We start from the raw sequence: 12,950 nt of genomic DNA on the forward strand, positions 1-12,950 counted from the left end.
ATTGAGGGAGACTCAAGGCCTGGAGAGGACTAATCAGAACATCCTACCTTCCTGGCCTTAGCAACTGATTCAGGGATGGTAGGTACCCAAGGCCAATCAGAATCCTCCAGGGATTTTCCCCTCCCTCCCTCCCTTCCTCCCTCCCTCCCCTCTGCCTCCTCTTCTTCTTCTTCTTAATGCAGGAGCTATAGGCAAAAACTGGTCCCTTTTAAATGAAATTATAAAACTGAAAGGATATGAGCCAGGCCAGTCTGCAGACATGCTGCACATTTGTGGCCAATTCATATAATTAAAGCAAGAAAATTTAAACAAAACAGAGATACAGAGACACAGATTCCTGATTTGGCAATTCTGGAATCCAGCCATGTCAAAATTATCCCTGCCCTGGACTTCCCAGTTAGGTGAACCAATAAACTTCCTTCTTAAATTAAGCTGCTTTGAGCTAAGGCTATGTCAAGTAGCAGAGTCCTCAATATCGTAAACGTACAAATACTCTTACTTATAGAAACACTTGGAAGCTTCTACCTTGTCACTTTAGATTCCATGGAATCTTTATTTTCAAAAAACTAAGTAGCTCTGCTTCCCATTTCTTAAGTTTATTGGTTAAATCTTATCCTAAACCTGTCTTTTTGAGGGGTGCATTAAAGGGTTCATAATTTTTAAAACTTATTTTATTTTTAAATAAAACACAGATATGTTAGTAAAAATATATTGGGTTAAAATTATCTAAAATACGTTTTATGATTTTTAGAATTATTGAAGTATATAAAAGGAAATTATATTTTCATTAACCAAAGACTAACACCATAATGACCATATTGCTAATTATTATTGCATACTTAACTTCAAAGGCAGGTGAACGTATAATGGTTACAAGTAATCCATGCTATAACATTCTTCTTCAACTCTAAATGATCAGTTTCCTGTAATCTCATCAACAGATATAACAGCATCTACTGTGATAAGCACTTCTTTCATTGTTTAAACTATAACAAGTTACAAAGCTATTATCAAAGCCTTTGGAAATTTTCAAGCAGGAAGGTAATTATTTCCTAAAATTACTTAGAAATGGAAAAACACAAAAATTCTAAACTTTTGTTTTTGAACATACTTTCACTTTTGGTCTTTCTTTCCTCTTAGGCAGTGCATGTGAAATATAAATGACCATGGGGGAGGAAAAGACAGCATCCCCAAAGAAGCAGGTTCTGACAATGATTAATGTGGAGCTGCCAAAGAATGTCTGGCAGCAAAAAGAAGCAATAGCTTATGTAACTGATAAAAAATTAGTAGGACCCTAATAACATATCTCACTGGAACCTGAGATAGTGTATTTGATGAATTTTTTAAGCTAGACTGTATTCTTCAACCTATTTAAACCATGGAGGCAAAAATATGAAAGAAAAAAAATTAGTTAACTTTTCTTATTCAAATTGGTTAATGGGTTGGGTTGGTCAATTAATGGAATATACTGATTAACAGAAGTATTACACATATTGTTCAATAAAAATTACAGTATATTTTTCATTAACACTGTGCTGAATATCAGTTTATCTTTCCTCAAATATGCTGAAGGCATTTCTGTATTTCAAGTTATTTATAAGTCATGGCAACAACTACATAATTCTACTAATGGACAAAGTGTAAGAGCCTGGACTGAATTTCTATCCATCTTGTGACATACTTTAAAAGCAATTTTGTTGAATAAGTTTACAATGGCTGACTGACCATATGACCCTTATAATAAGAGAGGACATAATATAGAAAAAAATTCTGGGTATTTGAATTTTCTGACTATTTGATTCACTCTTCTCTCTTTTTTTTTTTTCAGGAGGAGGTGTTTCCAAATAAATATAAACTTACAGGTATCTAAAACTGTTAAATCTCAGAACAGATTTCTCAGCAAGATATTCTTTTCATTGAATTTCAATCAATATATTATGATGTGTTTCACTGGGCTACAGTTAAATGCTAAAATGCTAGACTGTGATATACTCAGTGACTACTTTGGGAATACAAAGCATCACCATCCACAGCTTGAACATCAGCTTTCATCAGAGCGATTACAAAGGATCCTTGTAGAGGAACAATGACTCTGAGCCCTGGTAAATACATCATGTCATTGCTTACAGTCTCCAGCCCCTTGTGGTAGGGACCTGACAATTCTAGATACTAGGTGGGTTTGGTAATAGAGAATTTGTGGCCATAAAGTACTTGATTATCACAGGGAATCCCAAGCAGGTCGGCTATGGAGATATCAAAGAAAGAGGCATGATAAGGACAAGGCAAAGAAGACCAAAAACTGGTGATAATGCAACAGACAAAGAAAACAAACTCAAAGTTAAAGAAGGTGAATAATCACAATAGAACCATTTATATCATTATTATCATTCAAATCAAGTTATCAAAACTAGGACCATACTCTAGTATAATTGCTCTACATTTCCAAAATGCAAACATACAAGGTATGTTTTTGTTTTTAACTTGCTGGACTTCTCTGCTGCATCTGACATTATACATTGCTTCCTCTCCGTTGAAAATCCAGAAATCCTTCAAGGATTCTTCGTCCTCATCAGCCCTTTAAATATCTGGCATCTCTGAGCTCTATCCTGTTCTTCTTTCTCTATTTATTTTTCTTTGATGATGATCCACTTTCATAATCTCAGCTTTTGTTTTTTCACCAGCATCAGTCTCTAGTATCCAATTGGTTGCTGGACAGCTTCAAGCAGCTATCTCCCAAATATCCCAAACTCAAGAAATTCAAAACAAAATTCATCATCCCCTCCTACCCCTTTTTTTTCATTCAGTCTCAATGGATGCATTTGTTTTTCAGCTCAAAATAACATAATTCACCCAGTCACCAAAGCTAGAAAACTAGACATGCTACCTTAGATCCTTCTTTGTCAATGCATCCATAAAATCTACCAATTTTGCCTCCTGCATGTTAATTCTGTTTCTCTTTCTCTGGGTCTCAACATCTCTCATTTAGATTGATATTTCCTTTTCTCTCTACTGCTGCTCGTTCCCTTCAGTTCTGCCCAATAAAGAGAGTAATAAAGAATGTATCTGAAATGAACGTCTGACTGCCATTCCCTCACTTGACACTGATCAATGGTTCCTCCTTTGCTTTATTCTAAAGCCCACATTTGTTGACATGATTACAAAGTCTTCGTAATTTGGTGCCTGCCCATATGACCATTTTTGCCTCATACCTTTCCCTGCATACAATTCCTATAGTAACTGTATAGGAACTGTAATTTCATATTGTTCACTTTATATGCTGTGCCCTTCTGTGTTTTCATACATTCGTTCATGTTGTTCCTTTTGTCTAACAACCTCTACTCCCTCCCTTTCTCGTCTTGCCTCCCCCAACCTCAATTATTTATGTCTTGGCAAAGCTACTGCCTCCTCCAGAAAGTCTTTCTGAAAGTTCTGGGTTGGATAATTCTTCTATTATTCTCTGACTTTGTGTATTGCTTTCACTAAGCACACTATAAGTTCTTTAATAAACATAAGGAAAATCAGTAAAGGCATAAGAGGAAAAATAATAAGCATGTGCCTGCATTCTCTGTGCCCCACCCTGGACCATGAGGCCTTTGAGAGCACAAATCATAAATCATTCATATTTGTAATCCCACCTCCTAGCCCAGGACTGACAACAGATGCTCAAGGAATATTCTGTTAAATAAAAGTGACTAAGAAGAAGGAGAGTATACAAAAATAAATCACAGAAAAGACAAAAGGCCTCCTTGTCACATTCCTTCATAATGGTCCTGAACCTGTTCATTTTTGGGGGCAGCTACATTGACTTCTTTAATTTTAGAGGGTTCTAGTTAAAAATAACTCCAAAAAACCACTATATTCCCTTCTAGCCAACAACAACAAAAAAATTAATGCTAATGAGGAACTGTCCTGTTCTTGACTTCAAAAAAAAGACTTCAGATCTCTTACTTTATCACCAAAGATACGTTTATAAAAAGATATGCCATGTGTAATCTCCATCAGGTAAATGGAAAATAAGGAGGGAGGACAAAAATAAGTAGAAAATAAACTAAACTTGGCAGCACCATACCATTTATCACATGGAAAATTACTTACATGCAGAAGCAATACAGCAGCAAGAAAAGACTGTCCTTGGCAGTACCCAATGTCTTCGTCGTAGACAGAGTAGGCCTGAAGAAAAGAGAGAGAAGTCTCATAAACATTCACAGACTTTCACTTAGGGGTTAGCTCATATCAGGCTGCTGCTTGTTCTTGTCCATGCACTGTCACCACAGTTTCTCTGGTCCTTCACCTTGAATGTGTGGATAATGAGCACAGAGGCATCCCCAAAAAGGCAGCACCTTTCCTAAAGCAATTTTAGATGTCCTGTTATCCCCAGGTTCATCGTCAGCATTTAGAATAAAGAGATGCTCAGAGCACCTAAATTAATTTTAAAAGATCCACAGTGGTTGTCATCAGGCAAATAACATCATGGGAGGCAGGAGCTAAGAACAGGAGAAGGTGGGAAGTTCCTGAGTTGATGTGGGTTCTAGTGCACTCTATGGGGGAAATCTTAATGTTGCTGAATCTATAGTGAGTATCCTCTAATCTAACAGACAAGATAATCACCTTCTATAACATTCTCAAACATCTTCTAAACTACTCTCCCACTTTCCAGAAGGCTAAAGGGTAAAAATGACTCCTCCCATTTGTTCCACTGGGGCAAAGCCGAACATGTAGCTGGCATGTTTTGCAGAATGGCTGAAAGAGTCTCACAGATGTTCTGGATTTACAATCTTTAACATCATTCTAACCAGGATGGCAGGTACAGAGCCAAAGAGGCCCATTCATAGCAAATCCAGTGCTCCTCGGGAAACAGCTGTCATACCATTTAACTCAGGGTTCATCTTTATCTTCAGAGAAAAGGAAACAAGGTTGTATGCATAATATATACCACTTAATACTTCAAACTGCTGGAGTATAACTTTTAAAGAAGATACTCATTAGAAGTTTTTAAAAAATTGACTCAGTTACTGTAGGCATGGTTGCTGATCAAAGAGTAAAGAAAAGGAATTAGTAAGCTTTTTCTGTAAAAGTCCAAAGAGTAAATATTTTCAGCTATGAGGGTAACATATATCCGTGGCATGTTGTGTGTTTTTTAAATATATTTTTATTGATTTCAGAGAGGAAGGAAGAGGGGGAGAGAGATAGAAACATCAATATGAGAAAGAATCATTGATTGGCTGCCTCCTGCATGCCCCACACTGGGGATCGAGCCCACAACCCAGGCATGTGCCCTGACTGGGAATAGAACCAGTAACCTCCTGGTTCATAGGTTGATGCTCAACCATTGAGCCATACTGGCTGGGCTGTTTTTGTTTTTTAAACAACCCCTTAAAATATAAAAAACATTTGTAGCTCAAAGGAGGTACAAAAGCAAGCAGCATGGGCCACAGTTTACTGAACCATTCAGGTGCTCCCATATTTATTTCTAAAAGATGAACAGCCCAGTTGTGCTGTTTGAGTCCTGGGCACGTATCCCACTCATGTGTTGGGCTTCATCTTAGTGAGAGAATTTCCATTTAATGTCCAGGGCAATGATTATCAAAGATAATCAGGAAGGGTTTCTATAGGGAGGCTGAGTGTGCTCTCTCTCAAATGCCAAAGAAGTCAGAGTACAGGGTCTAGAGCTCTTTTTTTACTTAAAACGTTTTTACTGAAATATATAGCTTGTGTTCAATAAAATGCACACATTTTAATTGCATAATTCTTTAAGTTGGGTCATTTAGATAACCCATCATTACAGAATATTTCCATCATTCCAGAATGTCCCTCAACGCCTCTTTGAAGTCAAACCCAGGCCAGTAATGATCTGATTTGATCACAATATATCAATATTATTAGGTTGGCATTTTAAAAAGCATTTCATTTAATGGAATTATATAATGTATACTCTTTTGTTCCTAGCTTCTTTTACTCAGCATAATGTTTCTGAAATTCTGTCATATTACTGCATGTATCAGTAGCCCATTCCTTTTCATTGCTGAGTAGTATTCCACTGCATGAATATACCACAATTTGTTTATCCACTCTCCCACTGATTGAACATTTGTTGTTTTTTCCTGTTTTTTCCTAGTATGAATAAAGTTGTTATGTATACACAAGGTTTTTTGGTGGATATAGGTTTTCATTTTCACTAGGTAAATACCTAGGGTGGAGGTTCAGGGTTCAAATAAGAAGTGAATGATCAACTTGATAAGAGATGCCAAACTGTTTTCCAAAGTAGTGGTACAATGATTATGGCAATACCAGCTAAGTATGAGTACTCGGTGCTTCATATCCTTGTCCTTACTTGATATTGCCATTCTCCTTCCTTTTATTAATTCCTGTGGTTCTGACTTGCATTTTCTTGATGGTTAATGATGTGGAGCATATCAAATGCTTTTAGGCAATTAATACATATTCGTTTGTGACTGTCTTTTATTATTGATTCCCAAGATTTCGTCCAGTTTACAAACCCATTGTTAGACTGCATTGCCAGTATTGTCTCCCAGTCTGTGCCCTGCCTTTTCCTTTCTTTAATGGCATCTTTTGAAGTACTACTGTTCTCTTTTAGCCTTCTTCTGCTAATTATGATATTATCACACACTCTTCTAATGAGAGAAAAATTAGATCATGAAATCATTATCTAATGAATCTGAAAAGAGCTTTTCTTCATTATTATCAGTTGCCAGAGCTCTACCGAACTTTAAAAATTAAAAGATAAATTAACATTCTTTTACTTTTTAAATTTTCTTTGCTTTATACAGTTATATTTCTGATTGCTTCATTTGTACTTTTACCCAGAGCTCATGGATAGGTGTGTGTGTGTGTGTGTGTGTGTGTGTGCGCGCGCGTGTGTGTCTGTGTGTGTGCGGTGTATTGGGTATGTGTTAGGAGTTGGAAGAAGGATTGCAGACAGAGAGAACAGAGAAGGAGAACAAAGCTGAAGAAGAGGGAGAAGGTTCTAATACTATCCCTATATGCAGCATTTCTGGTGGTGCTCTGTCACTGCCTTTTTCATGAACACAGAATCCGGGGATTTGTTGACAACAGAGCATGTGGCATGAGTGATAGATATTCAATGTTCCCCTTCCCCAAGAAAGATGCCTAAGTGGAGGATTCCTTAGAAGTCTGGATCTCCAAAAGTCAATCATTTTTCATCAACCCTGATGTCACTTTGACAAAGGTTGGATCCATCATTACATAAATACATTTAACATTTATTGAGAAGTGTGCTATTTATATGCTTGTTTGTGTCACAAGAGAAGTTCAATAAAAAATCAAGGTTGCCCTGGCCAGTGTTTCACAATGGTTAGAACATAACCCCTACACTAAAGGGTTGCCAGTCCAATTCCCAGTCAAGGGCACATACCTGGGTTGCAGGTTCGATCTCCAGCCCCGGTTGGGTGCATGTGGGAGGCAACCAATTGATGTGTCTCTCTCACCTTGATGTTTCTCTCTCTCCACCTCTCGCTCCCTCCCTTACACTCTATCTGAAAATCAATGTGAAAAATATTCTCGGGCCCTAACCGGTTTGGCTCAGTGGATAGAGCATCAGCCTGCGGACTGAAAGGTCCCAGGTTCGATTCCGGTCAAGGGCATGTACCTTGGTTGCGGGCACATCCCCAGTAGGAGGTGTGCAGGAGGCAGCTGATCGATGTTTCTCTCTCAACGATGTTTCTAACTCTCTATCGCTCTCCCTTCCTCTCTGTAAAAAAAATCAATAAAATATATTTAAAAAAAAAAAAGAAAAATATTCTCGGATGAGGATTAACAAAACAATAACAAAAAGAATGAAATCAAGGTCCACCACTCATGAGAGATGGTATGAATTCAGCAAGTCCAGACTATTCTCTCACCAGAGAGCTGAGAATAACAATGCAAATCAGTCTGCATTCATCTTACTTTCCACTTGTTTTATAGTTTTGGTTAGGTTAGTAGGAAAAATGACTTTTTCAGAGGCCACCTACTAAATTGATTTTATGATTCACAGTTTGAAACAGCGTTCTAGCAAGTTCTTTTGCTTGGAGTTCTTCCAAGCACTGGTAGTCTAAGCTTCTCCAACTGAACTAAAGTAAATCCTTTCTCTCTACTCAGAACTTGCCTCTCTTTGCACCAAACCTCTCCCCACTCCTCACTTTACTTGCTTCTCTGACCAGAAGCCTGTTCAGTCTGACTTTTAGATGACACTTGCAGATGATAAATGCTAAGTCTGATGAGAAATGGGATATTTACATAATTACAAATGACCTTACACAAAGTACTTGTTAATTACGAAGAGAAACAAGTAACTTTATAGTGCCGAAGGCTGATAAATAACATCTTATTTATGTGATCAAAGTGAGCATCAGCAATAATGGGAAAACCACAACAGTGTGCTCCCTGCCAGGAACAGGTCATCTCTTCTGTTAGTCCTGCCGAAGATAGATAATCCAAATCCAACACAACGAAACATCAGACAAACCCAAATGAGAGCCAGTCTAGAAATGACTGGCCTGTAGTCTTCCAAAGCACCAAGGCAAGAAAGTGAAGGGAGGCGTGAGATGCTGTTTCAGACAGAAGGAAATCAAAGAGACAGGACAACTAAAGGAAATGTGCGATTCTGAACTAGCTCCTTTTCTGTAAAGAACATTATTTGGACAATTGGTCTAAAGCTTAGGCAGAAGCAATATATCAATGCTACGTGCGTGATTTCTATGTTCTATTACAGTCATGTGGGAGAATATTCTTGCTTGTTAGAAAACACCCTAAAGAACTGAGGGCAGTGTGGCACCATAGTGACAAATCACTCTCAAATAGTGGAAAACACCAAACTCCAGTACTTACAACTTTCCTGTAAGTTTGAGATTGTTTAAAAAATATATAGACATGGAAATATACATATGTACATAGATTTGACAGAATCATTTTGTCTGTTGATTGTAATAATAAAATATCAAGGCTTTAAAAACAGTTATTAAGTTTGTCCTATATGCTGGTAAAAGCAGAGTATCTACATAAGCTGTAAAAATAGGTTCACTGACATGAAATAATCTAAATACTGGTGACAATAAACATAGAGGCTAGCTGTACTCACTGATACTCACTCACAAAGCAATTTTCTTATCTAACATAGCTGGCAAACTTCCTAGATGTAACTTTCCTTTTATATAACACTTCAAAAAAAAAAAAGGCCCTTGGCAACAATTTAAAACTGAACTGATATACTTGTGTGTGTTTTTTTTTAAAGAAGGAAATGTAAAATAACTAGACTACCATAACCTTAAAAAAATTGCCTCTATTATAAGTAAATTACTGTGAGATAATGGTAAATTACTCAGAGTGTTTCTTTTACATTCTTGGACTTTTGATTTAAAATATAATAATATGTAGCCCTGACTGGTTTGGCTCAGTGGATAGAGCGTCGGTCTGCGGACTGAAGGGTCCCAGGTTCAATTCCGGTCAAGGGCATGTACCTTGGTTGCGGGCACATCCCCAGTAGGAGGTGTGCAGGAGGCAGCTGATCGATGTTTCTCTCTCATTGATGTCTCTGACTCTCTGTCCCTCTCCCTTCCTCTCTGTAAAAAATCAATGGAATATATTTTAAAATAATAATAATAATAATAATAATAAGTAAAGGCTATCCTAAACAACGTCTCTAAAAATAAGCAACAGCTCTGATCTTAGGAAATTATCCAGAATAATCTGTGTGAATAAAATTACTTTACAGAAGAAGAAAGTGATAAAGAGCTCTTTCAGAGTTTCTATACATTAAACGTTATCTAAAAGATCAGTCTGATGATCATGAAAATATGCCTCCCAGATCTCCACCAATGGGGACGTAATTAGCACACGGTCTCCACTGCTGTGCTCTGAAACCTATCCTGCATTTGCACCTGAGCCACACTTCCCAAGGTTTGCTCCCAGCCAATGACTGAACACAGAAACAACACATAGGTGGGCCACCTTCCGGCAGACGTGCGACCTCACAGGCAACTGTGGCTGAGGACTCCCCACTGGCCTTGCCAAACTTTCCTTCGAGGGACCCTACAGTCTCAGACACTCCCATCAACTTTCCTTCCTCTCTTCTTCCCTTGGGGTCAGACCAGCACTGGAGTCCATGCTCTCCCAGCTCTCCCCCATACGCCCCCACCCCTCCCCCGCCATTTTCTTTTATAGGCATTTCCCCTGATGTATTTCTTACATCTTTAATCTTTGTGACAAGTTTCTTAGAAAACCTAGACTAACACTGTCAGTTTCATGAGTCAAGACCTCTGAGTTAATTATATTGACACTGTGTAACTAGTACTGCACTCTGCTCTCTGAGACAAAGAAAAAAGTCAGAGGTAGGCTCTTCCCTCAAAGACTGAAATGAAAATAATCAGGTGATGTTCACAACATAACCCACAATAATGGTCTAAATTTCAGAAAGTATTTTTAATCTGTAAATCACTGTGGGTAGAAGTGGGAAGGACACGCTTCACAAGGGAAGTGGGCAACCAAGATCTGGACAGATGGGGAGGAGGAGGAAAGCAATTCAGATTCACACCCTTCCCAGGTCTTTAAAAGATGCAGGAAGAGGTCTGGTTAAGGAGGAGGCTTTAGAGTTATAAAGATATTGCCAACTGCATAGTAATTAGTAAACAGGAAACAAGTGCCCATAATTCCATAACTAATTCACTCAGAAATAACTTCGAGTTTATTGTTTAGGATATTAGGAGGCATTTTAATCTAGAATATGAATAGATCTCTGTGTTGTAAAAAACCATAAATGCAGGAGGTGCCATGAGCAGCATTTTATTTGAAGGCTCCTTGTGCTATGTCTTTACGGGTTCATTTTGTTCTTCCTTTTTCTCTATTTTAAAAAGTAATCTAACTTCTTATCTTCCTCAAAGAATAATGTTGTTTTTTCAAAAGTTGCTATAATCAAGCCCTTAGGGGAAACACCAATCCCTGTATACTCTGATTTTTATCATCCTTAGAATCCCACCACTTCCTTCCTATATTCTAGTCATGGTGTGATGGCTTCAATTAGCCTTTCAGTTGAAAGACCACAGGCTCCACAGAAACTACAAAGCTATTTCAAGGAAAGCACACAAAGGAAATTTTATATTCTCCTCAGACACTCTCAAAAGCATTACAGATCGGTCATTCTCTTTCCAGGACTCCAGCTTCACAAACCTGACCTTTTCACGGTTACAGTTTTAGAAGAAAAATCCATTATTTAAAATAACATCCTATCTTCTTAGTTGAGCTCTGACTCAGAAAGTCTATCCTATTAATATGAATATTAAAGAGGACCACAAAATTTAAATCCAATGCTAATCGGTCATGAAGGACTTTAGTGATACTAACAAATAAAAAATGTTTTTGAGATACTGTAAGCAAGAGCTAATCATGAACACACACACACACACACACACACAAACACACACACACGTGTGCGCGCACGCCATGAAGCTTCTTTATATGTGTATGTATATATGTGTGAGTGTGCATTTGCTGTTTTGAAATGGCTATAAACATTGTCCTTGACAATGAAGCAGAATTAGACAATTCTTCTAAAATGGAAAATGTGAAATGGATGATTTAAAGGAAGGAATAGAACTAAGTAAAACTCTGATTCTGAGAGATGAAGATTTATCAGTATGCTAATCTAGTACCCCCCTTATCCCAAATGTAAACAAAAGGATCAGTGAAAATTTCCCTACTCCCCTAGAAAAATCTGAAATTATTAACCAATTACTTGCGTACCAAAATGTTTGAGGGGAACATTGTGAAAAGTTGATCACTCCTATTTCTTCATGGGAGCTAAATAATGTCTCAAAGAAGTGGAAATTTTGGAAAAAGTGGCCTGCAAGAATACTGAGAATATAAATGAGCAGAGATTTCAGTATTTTCCTAAAGACAAGGACATGGCTGAAGGAGGACCCACCAAAGAAGAAGGTCTCTAGTAAATGCCTCAGGATTTTAGTTGAGGTCCTGGAAGGGTCTCAATACCAAAAAAAGTCAAACCTGAATCAAAGAGTTCCACCTCCACCCCAAATACTCCATCTTCCTACCAGAGGAACAATGGATCTACTCTGGAATAAACATCATCCAAAGCTTTATAATTCTCATATAATCCAGAATTCTATTAAAAACAATCAAGCATGAAGAAAACATGAGCAAGTAAATAAAAATCAAAAGATAAGAAACAAGAATATATTCATAGAACATCAGGTACTACACTTTAAATAAAATAATAAAAATAAGAACAGCCTGACCAGCGTGGCTCAGTGCTGAGCGTTGACCTATGAATCAGGAGGTCACAGTTCGATTCCTGGTCAGGGCACATGCCTGGGTTGTGGACTCAATCCCTAGTGGAGGGCTTGCAGGAGGCAGCCGATCAATGATTCTCTCTAATTATTGATGTTTCTCTCTCTCTTCCTCTCCCTTCCTCTCTGAAATCAATGAAAACATATTTTTTTAAAAAATAAGAGCATATAGCAATGAAATAGAAAGCAAACATTTAATAAATAAAATCAACAAAGCCCAAGTTGACTCTTTGAAAAACTAATAAAATTAGCATACTATAATATCAATTCAATGCAACACCAATCAAAATCTTCAAAGGTGTTTTGTTCCCCCTCCAAAACTTCCAAGCTGATTTTAAAATATGAAACTACAAAGGACCAGATAGTAAAAACAATTTTGAGGAAAAACAAAGTTGTAGGCCCAACAATACAAGATAATAAGACATTATAAAGCCACTATTATTATAATAGTGTGGTACTGCTGCAAAGATAGATAAATAGATCAATGGAATAGAATGGTTCAGCAAAACAACAACAACCAAAGAAAAAAAAACAACCCAGAATTTTTAAGAGATATATACACTCCCATGTTTATTGGACTATTATTCACAATAGCCAAGATATAGAAACAACCTAAGTGCCCATCAATGGATG

The 12,950-nt window shown here is 37.4% G+C and overlaps 1 protein-coding gene across 3 annotated transcripts in view; it reads right to left on the reverse strand.

Annotated features, from left to right (window-relative positions):
* RABGAP1L (RAB GTPase activating protein 1 like) overlaps nucleotides 1–12,950 on the reverse strand; it is a 516,407-nt gene that overhangs the window by 178,917 nt on the left and 324,540 nt on the right. For all 3 annotated transcript variants that reach the window (XM_080648354.1, XM_080648353.1, XM_080648355.1), the window contains exon 15: nucleotides 4,096–4,170. In XM_080648354.1, coding sequence (XP_080504480.1) covers nucleotides 4,096–4,170 — 75 coding nt within the window. The remainder of the gene's footprint in view (nucleotides 1–4,095; nucleotides 4,171–12,950) is intronic.

The sequence above is a fragment of the Plecotus auritus genome (genome assembly GCF_963455305.1).
Source record: "Plecotus auritus genome assembly, chromosome: 12".
Taxonomy (NCBI): Eukaryota; Metazoa; Chordata; class Mammalia; order Chiroptera; family Vespertilionidae; genus Plecotus; species Plecotus auritus.